The sequence below is a fragment of the Vipera berus genome (genome assembly GCF_964194415.1).
Source record: "Vipera berus genome assembly, chromosome: 11".
NCBI lineage: Eukaryota > Metazoa > Chordata > Lepidosauria > Squamata > Viperidae > Vipera > Vipera berus.
Window position 1 is genome coordinate 15,179,287 of NC_138214.1, and position 23,312 is coordinate 15,202,598.

Here is a 23,312-nt window from a genome sequence, read left to right on the forward strand (position 1 = left end):
CAGTTCACTTCTCCAGAACTCAAGACGCTTCTTGGGTGAGAAGTGAAATGTCTTCCAGGAACATGCTGGGTGGGAGAGAAAGGCAGGACCTTGCCCAGTTTGCACACACTTTTGCACAATGCCAAACGATAGCTGAGCTTGGACTCCTTTAGAGCCTCTTCACTCATGGACATGTTAACGCAGATACTTGAATGGGGCTAGTTAAGAGTCCACCTTGAGCCTTCTAAATTCGTAGTTACTCTGCTTTTTTATCCTTTGAAATGTAGGGGATCTGCCCGATTTATAAACAGGAACAACATCACTGGGCCAGAAATAGCATTTTATCCTAGTCCAGGAAAGAGATGTTATCAGAGCTATGATAACTTCTCATATAGAGCACGGTAAGTAATTGTAACCCTATTGTTTTAATCCCATACACTAGGCGGTCAGTGTAAATCCTCATAGTTTTAATCCAGTAGACTAATCCAGGACACTAGGCAGTAAATGGTATTCCTCAGCTATCGTTTGGGGTCAGCTAACTTCAGACTTCAGATCTTCTCTTGGTGAAAAGACAAGGCTGGGAGAAATTTTGGAACCTGTCTTATACAGGTAGTCCTCAACTTACAACAGTTCCTTTAGTGAGCAAAGTTACAACGGCGCTGAAAAAAGTGACTTGTGACCATTTTTCACACGACGGCTGTAGTATCCCCAGGGTCACATGATTTACGGTCACATGACTCGCACTGATGACGGTCACAATGTCTCGGAGACACGGGATTGACTAATTTAACAGCTGGAAGTGATTCACCTAACAACCGTGGCTAAAAAAAGTGGTAAAATGGGGGCAAATTGCACTTAACAAATTCAGATTCCTCACTTGACAGCATAAATTGAGGGCCCAATTGTCATCGTAAGTCGCGGACTATCTGTACTGAGGTGGATTATCTGTTAACTTTCTCCAACCACTGGGAGACGAAATTATCTCCCTAGCTAGGTTGCACGACAGCCTTTATATGCACGGGATGGGACCTGTGAGTTCCTACCTGTAAAAATACTTTTCTACTGTTGTCCTAGTTCCTCTAAGCAGGGGTCTTCAAACTTGGCAACTTTAAGACTTGTGGACTTCAACTCCCAGAATTCCTCAGGGCTGGCTGAGGAATCCTGGGAGTTGAAGTCCACAAAGTCTTAAAAGTTGCCAAGTTTGAAGACCCTTGCTCTAAGCTTTTCAGCTCCAGGGATGCCGCTTTCTGTATCCTTGGAGCAATGTTAAACCATTTCCAACCGAGACATTTTTCCGAGCAACCCAAGATCCCTGCCGCTTCAGATTCCGAGCAGTTGCTTTGTTGATGCAGCAGGCCAAGGCCACGTTATGTGAATCTTTGCTGCGAAAAAATGCCAGCCTGGTAACAATTGCGCACAAATGCCCGTTAGTCCTGTAGATGCAGTTGTAGGCATTTTCTTCCAAATGTTTTAGACCAGGGGTCTTTAAACTCAGCCCTTTTATGACTCGTGGACTTCAACTCCCAGAATTCCTCAGCCAGCATGCCTGGCTGAGGAATTCTGGGAGTTGAAGTCCACGAGTCATAAAAGGGCCGAGTTTGAAGATCCCTGTTTTAGACTTAGAATATACAGTGGTGGTGGTGATGGTCATGACATTTTAACCTATTGATCGTTCTGGAAGTTCATACAGCCGTAGCCGCAGACAGATGCAATGTGTAAATAAAGAATGCCAGTATGGATTTTCACCTGAGAATGGGGAGGAGCCTCGAGGTGTGGAAGAAACCATCACATTTTATGAGATTGAAGAAGGAGACGACACAAATTTTCCTGCTTTGCCCGTAAGTCCTGAAGCTGAATTAATTTGAAAAGTGTGCCAAAGTAAATCTTGTTACAGGTAAGAAGCAAGATTGGCAAGGTAAATCAAGGAGAAAGTTCACAAGTCTTAAGTTGCCAAGTTTGGAGAAACCCCCCCCCCCCCACGATAGTGCTGGATTAAACAGCCTTGAAATAATTTAGCCTACACAGATGAAATATAATTGCAAAGCCTCAGGCTCTCAATTTTGTTCATGGGATTAAAACTTATTAATAGAGTGGTGCTCAAAAAAAATGTTCAAAAGGGTTAATTGTGCAAAGAGAACAGAATTGCTGGTTTAACGGTATCTCTTGAAGGTATAAATGTGTGTTGGCAAATCTTATTTTGAAAATAATAACAACAACAATAAAACCTTCAGGGCAACTTCTGCTGCCATAAAATTGAATTTAGGGATTTCAAAAGTGCCAAAACAAGAGATTTTCTGCTTATGTCAGAAACCCGAAAATGAGGGGTTTTTTGTATGTGAGGATTTTTTTTAATGCTTGCTTTCGACCTTTCTGCCCTTATCTATGCACCGTTTTTTAAAAATAAATTCTAAAAGCTCTAATTATACATATATCCCAAATTAGGAAAGACTAGCAAGCTGTTTTGTAAGCCTCTTTTTAGAATCATGCTGTGTATTTCTGACCGTGTCGTATCTATTGAATTCTAGGGCACGTATTCCATATTGTTGGGGTTAGAAGGAAATGCTGACACTGTGCTGCATATTTGCAATAAGGAGAAAGCACGAATGTTAATAAATAATCTGACTTGTTTCTCAGAACCGGGGCAACCCAGCTCCGATAGTTCCAGCTCCTGCAGGATTCTGGGTGACAAGAAGGACTTCAAATTCTGTCCCACCAAATAAACCAGGGCTGAATAATTCAGAAGGAGAAGCAGAGGAACCAACGGATGCTGGTAAGGATAGACACAGGATAATACTAGCAGTGGCACTTAGATTTATATATCGCTCCACAGTCCTTTACAGCCCTCTCTAAACGATTTGCAGTCAGCCTATTGCCCCAACAATCTGGGTCCTCATTTTACCAACTTGGGAAGGATGGAAGGCTGAGTTAACCTTTGAGCTGGTCAGGATCAAACTGCCGGCAGCCAGCAGTCAGCAGAATTCGCCCCACAGTACTGCATTCTAATCACTGTGCCACCACTTTCCAACTTTTAAGTTCTACAGGTAGTCTTCAAATTGCAACTGTAATGGAGCTGTCCTATTATGGTGGTAAGTCGTAATGGTCATAAATGACAACTGGTACTTCCGATGTTACGACATTTTTTGTGTGGCAGTTGTTAAGTGAATGCTGCAGCTGTTAAGCAAACACCATGATTGTTATGCAAACTAACGGTTTGCTATGGGCACAGTTTTCCAGAAAAGTGGAAGTAACTACCAGTTTTCAGCAAAACTGTTGTAAAACATGCTCACACAATTGTGGGGTGCTCCAAATGTCCATGTTGCCAAGCACCCAAAGTACAATCGTGACCATAGGGGGAGCGACTGTCGGATCTTCAGGTCCCAGTTGTAAGTCCTCTATTACAGGGAGGGTGTAACTTTGAATAGTTGCTAAGCAACCATTTGTAAGTCCAGGATCCTACTGTTCAAACTTACCAACTTCAAGAGAACTTTCATGAATTACGGCAGCTCATAACTGTTAAAGCAAAATTATGCCTTCTGCCAGGGTTACTGCTTCATTTCCTTTATAGAGGAACATTGGGACATTGGTTAGGAGTTTTTAAAAAGTCGTTAAAAAATTCTTAGCAGAAGCCTCCCGGCTTGAAATGGAATATGCCGTTATTTTTCAGAATGGATGTGATCTGAAAATTTTGGTATGTACAATTGCAGGCACCAGTGGTTTTTTCATTATTTCAAAAATGTGTTCTCAGTTAGACTCTAGACCTGGCATAGCATGAATGTTAATAAGTTCAGATGCATCTGTTACCTTTCCAAAATTGATACTAATGCCAAACGTTTGAAGTACTTTGCAGTCATGATCCTGGCATGTTTTTCTAAGCATTTGGAAACTCACTTATGTTGAATGGATTTTATACGTTGATTGACAATTTATGTCGTTGGCTTTAAAACAAAGATCAGCAATCTTTAGTGCAATTTTATTTTTATTTATTTATTTTATTTTAATTCCATTTATATCCCGCCCTTCTCCGAAGACTCAGGGCGGCTTACAAGCTTAGCAGTAGCCTTCATTCTATGTATATGCCTGCTTATTAGGGCTTTCACAACACACCCCAAGCGGCATTATTACAAAGTCAGCTTAATTGCCCCCAACCATCTGGGTCCTCATTTTACCTACCTCGGAAGGATGGAAGGCTGAGTCAACCTTGAGCCTGGTGGGACTCGAACCTGCACTAATTGCAGGCAGCTGGTGTTACTTAAGGAGGCATTAGCCCACTGCTCCACCAAGGCTCTTATCCGGTTTCATTGACTATACAGGTAGTCCTGAACTTACCACCGTAGTCCTTCAGTTAACAACTGTAGCAGGAAAGGTCATAAAATGGGGCAAAACTCGCTTAGCAACTACATCTTGCTTAGCAATGGAAATTTGAGCTCAATTGTGGTCATAAGTCTGTTGCAGTACTTGGAAGAAAAGATTTCTTCCTTCCAGCAAATATGCTAGCCTAAAACCTTTGGCTACATCTAGTTATTTTTCTGGGGTTTTATATAGACTAGTTTAGAGGCCAACCTAGCAACTTGAACTTTGCTGAATTTGTATCTGGCTAATGTTTTGCATAGATTAAAAAAAAACGAAACAATAGTACGACAAATGTTGTTACCATATTCCATGGTTTAAGCCTTTTGATCTCCCGAATTCTCCAATCAGAATTGCAATTTGGGGATTGTGGAATTTGAAGCTTAAGGCATGGGGAGAAATTCATAGAAAGATTTTGCATAATTACATGACTCTAAAATGTAAGGCTAGATTTTCATCCTTTCTCTTGGCATTGTTTATTTTACATGAGATTTACTTCCAATATGTGTCTCTAATAGTGCACTTACCCTCTGCTTTTCAAGGAGAATATCAAGAAGATTATCTGTATACTCCTCCAGGTGAGACTAGAGTCTTTCTCTAAATGTCTGCTTCATAACTTGTGTCAATGCTGCAAACATTGACATGTTTTTGCACTGACAATATAAGAGACAGCCAGTTATTTTAATTGCTTCATTTGGGAGGGAGGAATCACCAGGAAGTTGTGATAAGATTGCAAAAACCCACGTACAGAATGGGAAGTGAAACCTCATATGTAAAACTAATTGGATAATGTGATTTATGATGGGTAGATAAGGGCGGGGATTGTGTGTGTGTTATGATGGGTTGGGGTGGGAGGAGATTTCAGATTCTGGCATCCCTCCATGAGTGCCGATGTTTCATTTCATTACTAAGACTTTTTAGATAAATAATATGCCTGCAATTTGTTTGATTTGTCTCATTCGTGGGAACCTTGATAACTTGATTGTTTTTGTTAGTAAATAATTATACCCATAATTTCATATTTCTCCCTGCTTTCCAGACCCAGAGTGCGAAGCAACCACAGTATTTAATGCAACTGAATCTACTGCAAATTTGGTAAGCACATTAAGAACATTGAAATTAGCATGTTCAGAACCTGTTAGAGTCTCAAAGAAGATATGAAAGCAATTTCCAACCTTGGCACTGTCATCTAATACCTGTTGTGATAGTAGTCCTTGAATTGTGCAAATTTCTACCAATCTGCCCAAACTAATGAAAATGGTGCTTGCTCAGGTGATGGGTGTGCAAAACAGTTGTCATCTTTCCAACTTAGCGGTGGCTCAGTAGCTAATGTTGGCAAGGGTCTAGGACAAACTGCTGGCCTGCAGGCCGGTTGCATCATACGGATGCCACGCCCACCCCAGGTCCGGCAATGCAAAAAAAGTCGTGACACGTCATGTGACGTGGCAAGTTTGATACCCATGGTCTAGGACAGCTCAGCATGATCGGCTTACTGTGGCCAGCTCATCACCACCAAATCACCTCTGCCAACTCACCATTGCCAAGTTGTCAGGCAAGCTGGCTGTACCAAATTGTCCCATTCTGTGTTGGAAGGCATCTTGGTCAAGGAATCAAATTATGTTGGCCACACAAACCGTAAACAAGCCTGTTTTCTCACTGCCTGTTCTAAAGATAACAAAATGGTGTCCTTAGCTACCATTCCAGTAAGCAGAACCTGGTTTGTTGGGGGGTTTTATTCTTGGCCTCACTTTTGGGTCCGGCTTATGGAGCAGATGATAAATTTGATTTTAACATTTTACAAAACGGGAGAGCCTGTGTGTTTATTGGATTTGTTAGCAATGGTAAGATCTTAATCATACAGCTTAAAACACTAATCTGTTTCTTAGCCAGATGGTTTTTATGTGTAATTATGAAGTGGAAATTTGTTACCTCCTGTATTAAAGAATGTTATATCATCTGCAACAAAAAGTGTTAAACAGTGTAAGAGTGCTGGAAAGAAACACTAGATCTTATAGGGAAAAAAAGTGCCTATTGGATAAAACAGATTCACTTAATGACTGCTACCATCGCTTAGTGACTACCACGAAAAAGGTAATAAAATTAGCACGTCACATGTTGACCCTCTTAATGACAGCAAAGTCTTGCAACTCTAATTCCGGGCTCAAATACTTTCATAAGTTGAGGACTACCTATATAATAGCTGTTTTCTTGATCTGCTGGCTAATTTACTGTCTGAGGGTGTAGGGCACACTTTTCTGAATGTTTCTCTGTTTATAAGCGAGATGTCCAGTTGTGGCCAGTGAACTTGCCAGCAAAGCAATCTGATGCATCTTGTTCTTCCTCCTTGCACGTGGCTTCCAAAGCTAGCTCACATGATAAATGTACCTAGTTTAGCACAAAAAGATAGCCGTTGGGTTGTGATGGAGATGGAATGCTTCTCCATAGTTCAAAGATATAACTAAAGGAGAATATTTGTAGCTCAGGGTTGGAATGAAGCGGTAGGCGTGAGCCTAAATGGATTCCAGAAAATGGTAGAGGACAGGAAGGTCTGGAGGAATGTTGGCCATAGGGTCGCGATGGGTCGGACACAACAACAACAACAGGATTGGAATGAAGGGATCCTCGGTGCTCTTTGAGCTTGGTTGTTTTCTTGGAGATGTTTCATGGCCCAGCTAGGTAACATCATCAGTGCTAGCACTGAAGATGTTATCAAGTTTGGGTAATGAAATGGATGCCACATAGTTCAAAGAACCTCACAGGGACTGCCTACTGAGGCACTTTCTGCCTACTGAGGTACTTTCAAGATTTTATTGACCTACTACCTTCTAAATACGCATGCTCTCTGGAAATCATAGGCCTTGAAGTCCAGAACATTTGAACGACACCAGTTTGAGCAAAGCAGGGTTAGAGAAACCATGGTTTGGAAGTAGCTGAAGATCGGGACGTAAATCCTTGTCTTGAGGTGGATTTGGATAATGGAATTTGACAGAAAACAAAATTCAGAGTTTGGCACAGGACGTCTAAATTCACAGACCTGGCCACTTTCATCTCTCTGAACACCCTTTTAATAGCTCCTGTTTTTCATTAGCCCAAGTGACCCTTTCATAACATAGCACAAGGTTGATTCTCATTTCTCTCGCTCTTTCTTTTTTAAATGAATGGTGTAGTCTCTGCAGGATGCAGGAACAAATTGTGTCTCTTCTCAGGAAGCAGCCATCTCCTTCAGTTACTCTCAGAAGGTAAATTTTTCTGAGGACATAACTTGGTGTCAAGAACAGTTTCGCTGTGCTGAAGATCCTAAAAGTGTTCATAAAACATACACTTTAACTTTTGATGAAAGAAATGAAACATTTAGCTAACTAAATGGAAATTCACTGTTGAATTTCTCCCAAAAGTTTTCTTCCAAGACTCCAGTGCATTGTTTCTCAGCCTCAACATCTTTAAGATATGTGGATCGTATTATATAAAATATATTTGAGCAGTAAGGATGATTATGGGCCAGGAGGCTGAAATACATGAGGAACAATTGGCGGAATGGAGTATGTCTAGTCTAGTGAAGAGAAGAATTAGGGGAGACGTGATAGACATGTTCCAATATTTGAGGGGCTCCTACAAAGACGAGGGGGTCAACCCATTTTCCAACGCACCAAAAGGCAAGACAAGAAGCAATAAATGGAAACTAATCAAGGAGAGAAGCAATTTAGAACTAAAAAAATTACATCAGTGAGAACAATCAACCAGTGGAATGGGTTTTCTCCAGAAGATGTGAATGCTCCAACACTGGAGGTTTTCAAGAAGTGACTGGACAGCCACTTGTCTGGAATGGTCCAGAGTGTCCTGCTTGAGCAAGGGGCTGGACTAGAAGACCTCCAAGATCCCTTCCAACTCTGTTATTCTGTTACAATTCCCAGAACTTGCTAGCAGGGAAATTCTGCATCATAAAGTTGCTGAAGTTGAGAAACACCGCTTCAGTGTTTAATGCGATTGTAGGAGAAAGTTATTACCTTCAAGGGGATTAATCACGGTAATTTTTTTGATCATAGGATTTACGGTAGTTACTTTCTCTGCCATATCCTTCAAAGACCAAATGTCACGTATGTCTCTTCCTCCCCAGCCCTAGCCTGCCAACCCAGCTGTTTCAAACCTGTGTCATTTTATACAACCACGGTGACTTCTTAAAGGCCAGAGTGGTTGGAGGAAAAATTAGGAAAATTGCTAATGTTTTGTATCACATTTCATTGCAAACGGTGCTTTTTTTTTTTTACAACAGACATCTGTGTAATTCGCCTCAGAAAATTCATATTCCATCAGGCTGATAAACTTTAGGATGTTTTAAAATAAAAGTCACTTGGCCCATATGGCATTCAGATAAGAGCTTTAGAAGTGAATTTTTGCCTGTTAATTATTGATTCGTTTATTATAAGAATTGCTTTTTTATTAATTTTATACACAGCTTATTTCACTCACCAGGTGTGCTGGTAATGCTAAACTAAAGTTTATCGTTGCACCCAAATGCTTAAATTGAAATCTATTAACTGCATCAGAAGATACTCCATATGCAAAATCGTTTGGTCCCGGGATGCCTTGTGTTTTGTGTTTGAATTTCACCATTTGGCAAAAAGATGCTCCTCTTTCATAGGTCATGGTAAATTCTGCCATTATATCCAGTGCTTCCTGTGTGAATACAGCTCCGGCCGCCATTTTCTCCTCCAGCTGCAGTGCTTCAACTCAAGTCACTATCACTGCGTCGCCCCCCCAGAATGCTGTGCCACCGATCTTAGTAACCCCTTCTGTGGGAAGGCCAGGTAGAGTATTTATTTCATTTCAAGAATTTCTGGAGAACACCTTGAGTTTGTGGTTCCTGGCCACCAGGTGGCTTTTGAATCAGAATAGTTGTTTAGCCCTCAGATGGCATAGAAGTAAGTTCCCTTGGTCCTCTGGAGGAGTCAAATGTATTTCAGCAGTAAGGTCACAGGGAAGAAGAACAATATATGGAACAGCTTGTGGGTGCTCCGTCACTGGAGGTTTTCAAGAGAAGATGGACAACCCTTTGTCAAGGATGGTATAAGATCTCCTGCCCTTCAGCAGTGGGTTGGGTGAGAAGACCTCAAAGGTCCCTTGCAACCCTATGATTCTAAGTCAAATCCTTCAGAATGGAGGCCTTTTAAGGAGCTGGCTGTACTGTGTTTTTTCCTCTAGGCATGCAAAACTTTGAGTTCATTCCATATTTTAGAAGATACTTGGCAGAGACAGGGAAATCAGATCTGTTTAAGTTCTTAATTTGACTTGGATTGTTGATCCAGATTAAACTCATTTTGGGAACACTGAGAGGGATTAGATTTTTTCCCAATGGATTCATTGCATAAAGGTTAAGGCCTGTTTTATGGATCCCACTGCTTTCAGAATTAATTTAACATTTCTCTCCCCGCTTTTTGAATAGTTGTGTCAGTGTATCAGTCACCTCCCCTTCCTCCTGTGAGTGATGTGGGGGAAAATGGCAGTGTTACACCCCCTTATTCTTGTGATCCAAGTGGAAATGACCTGCCTAGAGGTAAGATATCATTTTCTCTGATGCGTGGGAGTAATTTTAGCTGCATAAAATGAATCGGTTCTAGAGATGCGTATGGAATTACATTTTATTTTATGCATTAACTAGTTCAGACTATCCAGATTAAAGGACAACATGGGACTTCATTATCTGGCAGGTTTTGAATGCCGGAAAACTCTGAGTTATTTTGGCTTGGAGAAATGCTTCAAAATATTTTTAAAGGCATAGTTTTGTAAGAGTGCGCATTTAAGATACATAGCCATATTAAATGTGCTTTTGCTTCACTGCTTTGACAAGGGAAACATAATCATGGATGTGTCCAAGTGTTTGGAATACAAATCTAATCAAATCAACTGGTTGTGTCCCTCTCTAAGCCTGGCGTTGGTACTCTCTGAATTTCCCTGGTGTACGAAACTGTACATCAGACACATTACAGGAGGAATGGATTAGGAAAAACAAACAAAACATTGAGGCTGCTCTGCAAACAAAACTAGAGTTTTAGTAGGAACTCCATGATTTTAGAGTTGTCATCCAGTTGAAGTGTGGAAATAGTGAGGTACAGGGAGTCCTCGGGTTATGACCATTTGTCCAGCGACTTGAAAGTTAATGTAGCGCTGAATTACTGATATTTATGACCGGTCATCAGAGTTTGGGCCGTTGCAGCATTCCCCACAGTCAACACGCTTGGGATTTCTGACGTTCCCTGAGAGCATCCCAGGAGCAAAGTCAAGGGGAAGCCCAGAGTTTGCAATCACAAAAGAGGTCCTCGCTTGACAATCCATGCACTCCTTGCTTAAAAAGAGCCTGTTCAGATAATAAGGGCCTGCCTCAGCTATCTCCTTGGGAAAGCACGACTCTTGAAACCAGCGTCGTTTCCAAAGGATCTTTGACTGACAGAAAGGGATTGCGGAGAGGTCAGGCAGAATCTGAAGTTTCTGGCCCAAAATTAATTTTAAGTTAATTTCCCGTTGTCCAACAACACCTCATTGGCCCGGTCCATCTGGAGCCAATCAACAGGTGTGAAGTTGTTGTGAGAACTTGAGTGGAAAAGTTGATAAGATGTTTGTCAAACTTCCGATGTGTGGGCTTTTCAAGTGACTCTGAGGCATTGTTTACCTTAAAAGTCCTTTATTCAGCCTAATACACCAGCAAATGCTTGCTCGAAGGAAGCTGGAATCTGAAATCTCCACCCCTCGCACAATATATTAAAACAGAATTCTCCACCTTTCTAATTTTGTCATTAATCATATTCTCCAATTAATTTAAAGAATCAGTTTTTCTTCCATTAGAAAACCCGCCAAGGTCTTGTCTTCTTTAGGTTCAGATGGTCTTGAAGGCACAGTCCTCCTCTTCCCCACTCCCAACCTTAAACTCAATCTCTTAAAGCAATACACAAGTCTAACATATGAAATGGCTACTTCTTCATCTCAACATTTGAGGTTAGCAGCGTTGACATTGTTCTCTGGTGCCGTGATCTTGGTAAGAGGCAGGAGTTAGCCATAAAGGAGTCAAACCAGATGGCCTTGAGTCAAACCACCCCCCCTCCCCAATTCCCATGCAGAAACATCAGAGTGAAAGCAGAAACAATACAAAAACATCTTCGGTCCCCATGCAGCGCTTCCCCCTTCCCCCTCAGAATGGCAGCATCCGGGAAGGGAGCTGACGATGTCTCTTAGCGATGGCAGTTGTGATCCCAGTTGCTGAGGGCTGCCTGCAGAGAGTGGGTCAGGAATTGGCTGTAATCAAAATAAGTTGGAAGTCGGATACAGGACTATCTGCTTGCCTCAATTCTTTATTTGCAAAGAGAATGTACGTTGTGTGTTGGGTTAGATTTTTAAAAGGATATCACAGTACCGACCACGCTTTGTCGATGTTAATAAGTATGATTTGCAAACAAGAATGTATGTTGTGTGTTGTGTTAATTTTTTTTAAAGAAAGGGTATGGCACTGACCATGCTCTGAAGTGTTTGACCACCTGCTGCCGGCGTCGACTCCCCTCCGCCCTGTGCGTTCCCACAGAGAGGGCCTCCTCAGGGTGCCTCCAGTCAGAGAATGTCGGCTGGTGGCCCCCAGGGGGAGGGCCTTCTCTGTGGGCGCTCCGGCTTTGTGGAATCAGCTGCCGGTTGAGCTCCGGACGGCACCGGATCTCCGCTCCTTCCGGCGCGGGTTAAAGACCCATTTATTTGAACAAGCCGGCCTGGCCTGGTGGGGAGTTACTTAGGGTTTTAATATTTATATACATTATCTATTGTTTTTACTGTGGGCAATAATGTAATTCTTTTTTAACTTTTGTAGTTTTGTAGTTTTATGATATGCCCTGTTCACCGCCCTGAGTCCTTCGGGAGAAGGGCGGTATAAAAATTTAATAAAACCTAAACCTAAACCTAATAAGTATAACATTAGTTAGATTTTTACATCCAAAACTGAATATCACCTTAATAAGCATCTGGGATTTATATCAGTGTATTTATTGTACCTGAAAGGTTTCTGTCTTCAGCTGGACACTTAACGCTGAGGTTTCCACTAGATTGTTCCTTAGTGTTGCTTGTGCGTGTTGCGAAAGGAGCAGCGACTACGCAAAAGCCAAATAGGCGACAACAGCTTAAAAAGGAAAATGGGCTGTTCAGTTTCTTAACTTTCCTCTCATTGGACCTCTGCTAATTTGCAGTGTTACATAAACATTTAGGACAGGCAGTGCTAACATTCAATAGTTTACAAGCAAAGTACGCAAAAGAAAAGGTGAAATAGATTGCAGAAGGATGACTCAGTAATAATTGTATTTTTCCCATGCTGTGATCTGTCCTAACTGTTGGCGTATAATCACTTCCCCCCCCCCCTCTTTCCTCTATTTTAAATTTTGCATTTCGCTTTGAATCTCATCGCAAAATAGTGTGGCCCTGTGAGAAGCCGAGCTGGGAAATTTAGCTGTCAATTGCATTTGCTTTTCCAGGTGTTACGAACATTTCCTTTTTTTTTGTTTTTATTCCTTGAAAGTCTACATGTTGCAGTTTTTGGTTGATCTGATGTCGTGGGTACCTCTCGTGGGTACAAGTAGTCCTTGACTTAGAACCATTTGTTTAGCAACCGTTCAAAATTACAACAACACTTATGACAGCACTTAACAGCCATTGCAGCATCCCCCATGGTTGCATGATCAAATTTTGGTTGCTTGGCAACTGGCGTGTATTGACGACAGTTGCAGCATCTTGGGATCATGAGATCCCCATTTGCAACTTTCCCAGCCAACCTCTGACCAGCAAAGTCAGTGGGAGAAGTTAGACTCACTTAATGGCCGCAGGATTCAGTTAACAACTGATGCACTTAACAATCGTGGCAAAATTGGGCGTGACTTAACAGCTACCTTGCTTATCAGCAGAGACCCAATTGTGGTCGTTAAGTTGAGGACCACCTGCATATGAGCTGAACTACATCTACCCTTTTGCTGAAGAGGGAAGCTGGATTCACTTAACAACTGCAGTGATTCACTTAACAACCATGGGAAAAACAGTTGTCAAATCGGTCACATCTCCCTTAACAGCTGCCTGGCTTAGCAAGGGTAATGTTGATCCCAATTGTCATAAGCCGAGGACTACCTGAACTTGCCGGTACAGCTACGGTGCTTTCTCCCAGGGCAGAATTAATCAAACTAATGGATTTTTCTAAAATTGTCTTTTCCTAACCATAGTTGTTTGGTAAATTAATATTTAAATGCTAACTATGTAGGAGAAAAATATCTGAAAGTCCTTTGATACGGATTGGTGGGTAAACATGAGAAAAATGTAAAATTCATACCTTTTTATAAGGATCTGTATGAAATGCAGTGACCAAGTTTTTTCCCCCTCTTTGTTTTAGATCCAAAGGTTTTGCAGTATTATTTTAATTTGGGCTTGCAGGTAGGTGCCCAATAAAAGTCTAGTGGTACAACCACCTTTTGTGAGATTGGGGTGTCAAGTCTTTGGTAGACGCCGATGTTTTTCAGAATTTTCTGAAGTCGGATGGGGAATCCTTTGCTTGACGTCTACACAAAACCCGGAACTTTTCTTAAAATATTGTAAATATATTGCTTTTATCCATGCTGACTTCCTAAGCTGCTGTTCTCTAGCTAGGTAAATATTTGTTGGTGCTGGGATGCAGATTGTAAGAAAAGCAGCCTTGATGGGTATGACAAGAGTTATATTACTTCCTCAGAGCATACCCACTTTCTCTTTTTTGTTAATGTTTACACAAATACATTCCCATTCTTCTCCTGCATTATTTGTCCCTCGCATAAAGCACAGAAAAATAACTTCTGCGCCTTTGTTGTTGTTTTAATCATTTAGTCATATCCAACACTTGGCGACTTGCTCTCCATGCTACCCTGTCAAGAACAGCTTCTTTTCAATTGTTGGATGTTCATCTTTGTATCAGATTTGTAATAGCACTTCAGTAGCACTTAGACTTATATACCGCTTCACAGTGCTTTCCAGCCCCCTCTAAGTGGTTTACAGAGTCAGCCTGTTGCCCCCAGCAATTTGGGTCCTCATTTTACCAACCTCGGAAGGATGGAAGGCTGAATCAACCTTGAGCCGTTCGGGATCAAACTCGTGGCAATGAGCAGAGTTAGCCTGCAATACTGCATTCTGACCACCGGGCCACCACAGTGGTTATTAAAAGTAATAGATTGTTTCTAAACAGCAAATAGCTCCATTGCTGGAATTCCTGCAACCTGACCTCTCCCATCTCAATAAATCTTGTTGAAAGAGAATTCTGTGAAAATTCAGTTTGGAAAGAATTAGGTTTTAGGCAGCCACTAAACAGCTTGACCACACTTTAGAACGACACATTCCTGTTAATGGTCTTGCTGATTAAGGATGAAGCTGTGTTTTGCCCTTGATCCAAAACAGTTGATCTACTTCAGGGCATTTCTGAAGTAGATCTAAATGGGCAGATTTCAACAGCTACTTTTGTCAGTCTGGGCAAATCACCTATTTAATCAGGTATTTAAAACTTGATTTTTCTCGCCTTGAATTGTGCTAGTATTACCACCAGACCTGCTGGAACCCCGTGATGTACGTACAGCAACCATCATCTCCACCACCTCAAGTGGAAACCTACCAGACCTATTCAGAGCAAGTCTCTGTGGTTGACTCATCAGCACCTCTGCCTTACAATGACGTTGGGAGGAACGATCTGCGCCAGATGCCTACAGACTCCTCGTCAACTGGTTGGTCTCTTGTGTAGTGGTCGCTCCAGAAGGTTGATCTGAGTGTCACCGAGCTCAATTTGACGTGGCAGATTCAATATTTTCCAAATGATTTCTGAGCTTTTTTTTAACAGAGTTTAGATCCAGGTAGTCCTCACAACCTTTCGTTCAGCAACTGTTCAACGTTACAACAGCACTGTAAAAAGTGACCTATGCCTGGTCCTCACACTTACAGCCATTCAGGCATCCCCACGGTCACATAATCAAAATTTGGGCACTTGGCACCATCCTGGTGTCATGTAAAACACCCGTCTGAAACTTGCCCGGCCAGCTTCCAACAAACAAAGTCAATGGAGGAAGCTGCATTCGCTTAATGACCATGTGTTTTGCTTAACAATTTGCAGGGGTTTGCTTAACAACCGTGGCAAAAAAATAGGTCAGAAAATTGGGTACAACTCATTTAACTGCCTTGCTTAGCAATGGAAATTCTCGTCCCGATTGTGAGGGGAGTAACGGTACATTCATAGCTTCAGCCCTGCAATTCAGCCAGACTGATGAGGCTAAGACTTGATTATTCATTTGTGAACCTGATTACCTGCCTGATTTTTTTTAATCTCCTCCTTTGTGGCATAATTCAGTAATTTCTTTAATGATAAAGTAAGCATTTTGTTACACTTTAGACCATTTTGCTAATGTGATGCTAATGAAAAGAGCAGAGGCACCATTAACTCTTCCCACTGTTTACCAGTGCAGTGAGACTCAGGTGAACAAGATCAGAACAAAAGGATTTTGTAGACCTAACATAACCTTTGGGATAGTTTTGACAAGGTAAAGCTAAAAGAGTCCCTGCGGATTTTACTCTGCTAGTTGTTGCTGACCATCTTCCTTTCAAGGCCATTGAGTCAGTGGTGTCCAAGGACATTTCTGTGGTCAGCTGGCCAGCACGACGTCAGGGAGTACTGTTACTTTCCCACCGAAGTGGTACCTATTGGTCTACTCGCATTTGCATGCTTTCGAGCTGCTCGGTTGGCAGGAGCTGGGGGAGGAGGATGGGAACTCACCCCTGTTGCAGGACACTTGGGTCTCACACCTGGGCGGCCAGCTTTTCAACCAACAAGCCCAGCAACTTCACCAATCAGCCCCCACACCTCCCTGAAGAGTTTAAAGCAGGCGTCTCCAAACTTGGCAACTTGAAGACTCGTGGACTTCAACTCCCAGAATGCCTCAGCCAGCCTGGGAGTTGAAGTCCACGAGTCTTCAAGTTGCCAAGTTTGGAGACCCCTGCTTTAAAGGGAGAAAGATATTTAGTTCAAGTCCTGATGAGTTGTTATTAGGACAGAGCCATGCAACAAGATGGAAGTTGTTTGCTGTTTTCTTTTTTTCCTGCGTCGTCGTCTCGTCGTGAGATCCATCTAAGTATAAGTAGTCCTCAATTTACAACCAGTCCTTTGGTGACTATTCAAAGTTACAGCAGCACGGCCATTTTTCACACAACTGTTGCAGCATCTCCAGGGTCAGGTGATAAAAACTGGGATGCTTGGCAACTGGTTCATATTTACGACAGGGTTGCGTGATTCCCCTCTTCTGAAAAGCAGAGTCGGTGAAGAAGTTACTTAACAGCTGTGGCAAGAAAGGCCATAAAATGGGGCAAGGCTCACTTAACAACTGTCTCCTTTAGCAACAGACATTTGGGGCCCAATTGTTGTCGTAAGTTGAGGATCAACCCATTTATTATCACAGCCAAAGGCCACACATAAATCAAACGTCCAATTAAAAGAAAACTAAAGAGAATCATCAGAAGAGGACATGGCAATGCATCACGACCAATGATGCAATCCGTGGGCAAGCAAGGTCTGCCTAGTTTTACAGACAGTATGTCAAAACCAGGCTAGCTTCCGAAAAAAACAAGTTGAAGATTCCCAGTGCTTCTACATATAGTTTTTCACAGTGCTTTTTTTGTAAAAGAAAAAGGTGCCGGAACTCACACATGTCATACAACCCTACAAGGTTCCATCCAAAAAAGGTTCCGGAACTCCGTTCTGAGCGTTCTATGAGGAAAAAAAAAGCCCTGGTTTTTGAACATCCGTCAGAGTCAGCCCAGCGCTAGCTGCTCTAGGCTAGGGAAAGACGTAAAGCTCCTCGGTTATCCTGATCTTTGGATTATAGATTCGTTCAGTAATCCAATTATAAGTCTGCCACTTTCCAATTTTAATAATGCTGCTTTCCAGACTTTGCGGTAATATACTAACATATTTTCTCCCTGAGGAGCAAGGAGGGGGAAAAAAAAAGACGGCTGTGGTGAAAAATAGCATTTTTCTTTTTGATAAGAAAAATGAACCGTTTCCTTTCCTCCCAGGAGATATTCCTTGGAGCTGCTCTGAGGTCTTATTTTGTTTTCGTTTTTTTTAAAGAAAACCTCAGGGAAAACAATTCTGCGGCAGAGAGCACATGACACCATGGGAAGCGTCGTCCTCCTTTTTAACGCGCATTCGGTTCATATCAAATACCGCTGGAACATAGATGGGTTCCGTCGCTGGCCTCGCTGAATTGCGTACTTCCTTTGCAATTACGGTGTGGCAGTAATGGAATTTCATGCTTTCAACATGAGTAACCGTGGCAGCAATAATTTGCCTTCTGTTTCTGTTATGGATGGCCCCACGCAATGTCTGCTGTGGAAGCGATGCGGATTTTGTGTAGTCGAAGTTGGCAGTCATGCAAATTGCAGTACGCACATCTGATCCGCAATTGAGCCTAAATTTCCATTGCTGAGCAAGATTTTTTTAATTTGGCCCCATTTTACAACCTTGCCTGCCACAGTTGTTAAGTGAATCACTGCAGTTAAGTAACTAACATGGTTGTTAAGTAAACCTGGCTTCCCCCTTGACTTTGCTTGTCAGAAGTTCGCAAAAGAGGATCACACTACCTTGGGACACTGCAATGGTCATAAATACATGCCAGTTGCCAAGCATCGGAATTTTGATCATGTGACTTTGGGGATGTCGCAGTGGTCGTAAGTGTGAAAAACAGTCGTCAATCACTTTTTCCAGTGCCGTTGTAACTTTGAGCAGTCACTAAATGAATGGTTCTAAGTCAAGGTATTACCTGTAGTACAACTTTTACCCAGTTTGATATTGTCTGGACTCTTGCATTATTGTACCCAGTCTTCATTATTTTTGCAAATAACTCGAGGCAGCGAACACACAAAAACGTATCTTCCTCCTCCTGTTTTCTTCACAACAATCCTGCAAGGTGGGTTGAGAGAGAGAGTAACTAGCCCAAAGTCATCCAGCCAGCTTTCCTGGCTAAGGCAGGATTTGAACTCGTAGTCTCTCACTTTCTAGCTTGGTGCCTTAACCACTGGACCATACTGGCTCTCACCTACCCAGCATGGCTGTTGCATCAGCAGGAGGAGGAGGATGGAATTTGTTGTCCAAACTACAGTGACCGTTGATAAATTGGGAGAGGCTGCTGGGTTTATTAGTTGATAGGTAAATCCACCTTATGTAGTTAATTGACTAAGGCGATATATAAATCAATTCACTGTCGCAAGGTCTGACAAAAACAAGCTGGGGACAGATTCTGGAAAAGGGTTCCATGATTTAGAAGACTTGGTGGGATAACAAGCAATGAAAAAGAATGAAGTAATCATTGGGTATAGTGACAATGGAAGATCTCGGCACATCTGCACATGCAATTTAATTCAGTGGTTCTCAACCTGTGGTCTGGGGATCCCTGAGCATCCAGGAAGGCTGGAAAAAAATGCCATGATTTAAACCTTGACTTAAGTCTTGGGGAGGTCTGTGGCCATGGTCCGTGGCCACAAAAGGTATTTAAAGGAGGTCCGTGGTGAAGAAAAGGTTGAGAACCACTGATCTAATTGATTCCGTTCTGTAAGAAAGCAATGCAAACCATGCTTTAGTTCAGTGGCCTAAGATGTAGTCCTTTAAAAACGATACCTTTATTGAGGTCAATAAAGGATATATTCAATTGGGTTCAAAAAGGTCAGTTAAGCAACTCCAAATATTCCTTTACAACCAGTTACCGGTCTGATAATTAGAGCACTGTCCAGGCCCTTAACCGCTTAATTTTTTTCAAGGTCCAAGAAATGCACCCTCTGCTGATCTTTTATATGCAATATTTTCCCCTTTTTCAGGTGCCTTAGCCATCCCAGAATCCTCTCCACCACCTTCTGGAACCGTCTATTACCCTGTGGTAACAGACACGTACACCCCGTCTCCTCTGCCAGGATACGAATCTTGTGTCTCATTTGTGCCTGCATATCACTGCGTCGGTTCATGGTATCCGGTCAACACATCCTATGGGCACTCTGCCCGAATCCATAACACGGTTAACCCCAGCCATTTCCAGCAAGTTAGCTACGTCACCTCATCCAATCCACAACCGCATTTTGTAGCTCAAAGCATGTAGATTCAGAAGGATCAAGTCTGGGAACCTTCCCCCACTTGGAACTATAATTCCCAGAATGCCGTGGCGCACACAACTGCCTAGGAAGACCACCAGGTGATCTAAACCTGTGGTCTCCAACTTGAGCAACTTTTTAAGATGTGTGGACTTCAACTCCCAGAATTTCCCAGCCAGCATGAATTCTGGGAGTTGAAGTCCACAAGTCTTAAAGTGAGTTGGAGACCCCTGATCTAAAAGTTTCCCACAACTGTTCCTGCTTTTTATGTTGGCCGGTTCCCATTTCTGTATCCTCCTACTATAATTGTTCCATTTGCTCACCATGTTTTGGTTGACAAGGAGATTTTGTTTTTATTTTGTTCACGTTTCGTTTCAATCTTGATTTGTATCGGTGGTGCAGCCTTTACCACTTTAGTACCTTAGACGACGCTGTAACGTTAAATTTCCACTGGATATGGCTGCATCAAGAGAGCACGTAATGTGTGCAGAGGATTTTTGGTTAAACTGTTGACATTTTCTGCCTCAAAATAACAATGTTTATTAAGTCATTAGCCAAATGGCTTAACTCTGTAATGCTATTCTTTGTCGGATTTCATGGATATTGAAATCTGGGCATCATTTCCCCTTTAATACAAAGGCAACAACAGTGGAAAATAAAGCTTGCTGTTAGAAATTCAGGACCATTTAGCGTTGCTGATGCAACTCTTCCTTGATTGTAACCCCTTTCCACGGTATATTTGGTTTAAAAGACAAAGCCGTATTGACTGTTTTCTCTCTTTTTTTTCTCGGCTTCTGAAAGTGAAGACTTGGGCCTACTAAGGCCTACTATTGTTGTAGTCTGAATTCTGTCGATGAAAACAATTCGCACAAATGGTGGTAAAATTGTGGGGGTGGGTTAGAAATTTGGCACCAGGAGCACTAAATAAATTTGAAAAGCACAAAAAAAAACTTGTCTAGTCTTTGTTTGACTGAATGAAACGGGATCAAGTATACTAAAACCACCAGGCTGGGTGTCGGCCCTACAGGTTACACCAGATCAGGATAGAGACATCACCAGAAATAATGGAACCATTTCACACTGCTTCTGTAAGACCACACTTGGAACACTCTGTTCAGTTTTGGTCCCGAAAAAAAGATGTGGAGACTTTAGAAAGTGCAGAGAAGAGCAACAAAGATGACTAGAGGACTGGAGGCTAAAACAGAAGGGATAGTTGCAGGAACTGGTATGTCTGGTTTAATGAAAAGAAGGACTAGGGCAGGAGCCTTCAAACTTTTATGACTTTGGACTTCAATTGGCTGAGGAATTCTGGGAGTTGAAGTCCACAAGTCATAAAAGGGCTACATTTGAAGACCCTTGACTAGGGTGACATGATAGCAGCAGTCTCCTATCCTTTGAGGGGCTGTCACAAGGGGGTCAACCTATTCTCCAAAACAACTGAGGACAGGACAAGTAACGGGTGGAAGATCATTAAAGAGAAATCAAACCTAGAACTAAGGAGAAAGTTCCTGACAGTGACAACCATTAGTGGAAGGGCTTGCCTTCAGAAGTTGTAGGTGCTCCATCACTGGAGGTTTTTAAGAAGAGATTGGACAACCATTTATCCAGAATGGTGTAAGGTCTCCTGCTTGAGCAGGGGATTGAACTAGAAGACCTCCAAGGTCCCTTCCAACTGTTACTCTGCTAAATAGGTTTGGGTAACACAATCTGGAAAGTCTGGTAGTGTTTCCTTCTTTTCTCCCTCTCTCACCAAGATTGTCCAAGTAGAGACACTAAATTTCTATCGCCTTCTTCCCTTCCTGGCCTTAGCTCGTATTTTGCTAACAGTCTCTGCTGTCTTTCCCACCTCTGTGGTTGTCTACATCAGGGGGGAAAAAGACAAAAGGCAGGTTGGAGAATCTGAATTTGGTTTTTGGAAAATGTAAAATACTTCATCAAAAGACTCCCTTGGCATTGGGAGTTGCTTCAAGGTGCTTTGCTTCAAGGAGTTGCTTCAAGGTGCTCTGGTTGCTTTGCAGCATTTAATCTTTTTAGCTTTGTGTCCTCTTTCTGTGTGTGTGTGTGTGTGTGTGTGTGTGTGTGTGTGTGTGTGTAATGGGATCCCTTTTTGCGACCTTCTGACAAGCAAAGTCAATGGGGAAGCCAGATTTCTTAACAACATGGGAGTGCGGAAAACGGTTATAAGTCACTTGTTAAAGTGCCACTGTAACTTCGAACAGTCATTAAACAAATGGTTATAAGTCGAGGATTTCCTGTATTGAGAATAAAAAGCTACGTTCTCAAAAGGCAGGTGTTTCAAGCTCTAACAGAGTTGTACATCCAGCCAGACCTACCACTATGCAGATTCCGGATCCTTCCTTTTGTGGATGATTCCTCTTCTGATGCAATGGCTCATACACCAAGAGTTAAAAGCAAAAAAGACAGGTCAGTGGAGCAAGATCTGCTACCAAGCGAGTACTTTCATAATCTGAAGGTGCCAGGAGGTGTAATTAGCAATAGGACTTAGCAGTAACACTTAGATTTACTGTATATACCGCTTCATAGTCCTTTTTTTACAGCCCTCTCTAAGTGGTTTGTAGAAGTCAGCCTGTTGCCCCCAACAATCTGGTCTCATTTTACCGACCTTGGAAGGCTGAGTCAACCTGGAGCTGGTGAGAATAGAACTGCTGGCAGTCCGCAGAATTAGCCTGCAATGCTGCATTCTAACTATTGCGCCACCAGAGCAAGGTAGATAGGTAGGTAGATAGGTAGGTAGGTAGATACATGGATGGATGGATGGATGGATGGATGGATGGATGGATGGATGGATGGATAGATAGAGCACTTAGACTTATATACTGCTTCATAGTGCTTTACACCTCTGTCTGAGTGGTTTAAGAGTCAGCCTGTTGCCCCCAACAATCTGGGTCCTCATTTTACCAACCTCAGAAGGATGGAAGGCTGAAGATCAAACTCCTGGCAGTCGGCAGAGTATGGCTGCAATACTGCATTCTAACCAGTGCACCACCACAGTTCTTTACACTTTGATCTAGCTGTATGTGCCCATCTGTGGTGTGTTTATGCCTCCTCTATTGGCAGGAGCAACGATCAAATTTCTGAACACCTCAAATTTTCATTCATTCTCCATCCCGCATAGCGAAGATGAGAATCAAATGCTAGCTAGATAAAGAAAATTTAAAATTGAATGGAAAATTCTAGCTTCAGGACAGAGCAGGTAAACCAAACCTGCGGAGGTAACCTCTTCTCATCAGACAGAGCCTCCAGCCAGGGAGATGACCTCTTATCACCCCAAATGCACATGCAGTGTAGAAGTTAATAGCCATTTTATCTAAAAGCTGGTGGCTGTTATTTGACAGCACCTGGAGCCAGTTTAAAAGGTTTCAGTGGTGAATTAAATAAAAGTGTGTTGAAGGTCCAAAGACTTAAGAGCTACTTCTTTTAAGGCTGGCTGGGCCATTCTGGGAGTTGATGTCCACACATCTTAATGGGGTCGAGATTGAGAAACACTGCTAGATTGCTTTGTCTATTAGGACTAGTTCTGTGATTTCCTGAAAGTTAGAACAATTGATGAGTGGAACGACTTACTTCCAGAAGTTGCATTTGCTCCATCATTAGAGGTTTTTAAGAAGAGATTGGACAGCCACGTGGCTGAAACAGCACAAGGAAAACCTCCAAGTTTCCTTCCAACTTTGTTATTCTCTTAGATGTTCAGCTGCAATTTAGTGCTTTATGAATTGGGTTTACAGTATTCCCGCAAATATTTAGTTTTCTGCAAAGGAGCCTTTCTGATAGGCGAGGGTGATGACTCATAAATCTGGACGAGAAATCTTGGGTTT

At 42.2% G+C, this 23,312-nt stretch overlaps 1 protein-coding gene across 1 annotated transcript in view; it reads left to right on the top strand.

Moving 5' to 3' along the window:
* Positions 1-19,499, top strand: part of LOC308673058 (UDP-N-acetylglucosamine transferase subunit ALG13-like) — a gene marked incomplete at its 5' end in the record, with an annotated part of 47,854 nt that extends 28,355 nt beyond the window's left edge. Inside the window, 11 exons of the mRNA XM_081336439.1 lie at positions 267-380; positions 1,661-1,817; positions 2,614-2,749; positions 4,845-4,904; positions 5,366-5,421; positions 7,494-7,565; positions 8,966-9,131; positions 9,767-9,877; positions 13,727-13,767; positions 14,891-15,077; positions 19,210-19,499. Of these exons, the coding sequence (XP_081192565.1) occupies positions 267-380; positions 1,661-1,817; positions 2,614-2,749; positions 4,845-4,904; positions 5,366-5,421; positions 7,494-7,565; positions 8,966-9,131; positions 9,767-9,877; positions 13,727-13,767; positions 14,891-15,077; positions 19,210-19,484 (1,375 nt within the window). The 3' untranslated portion in view covers positions 19,485-19,499. The remainder of the gene's footprint in view (positions 1-266; positions 381-1,660; positions 1,818-2,613; positions 2,750-4,844; positions 4,905-5,365; positions 5,422-7,493; positions 7,566-8,965; positions 9,132-9,766; positions 9,878-13,726; positions 13,768-14,890; positions 15,078-19,209) is intronic.
* Positions 19,500-23,312: the final 3,813 nt, after the last annotated feature.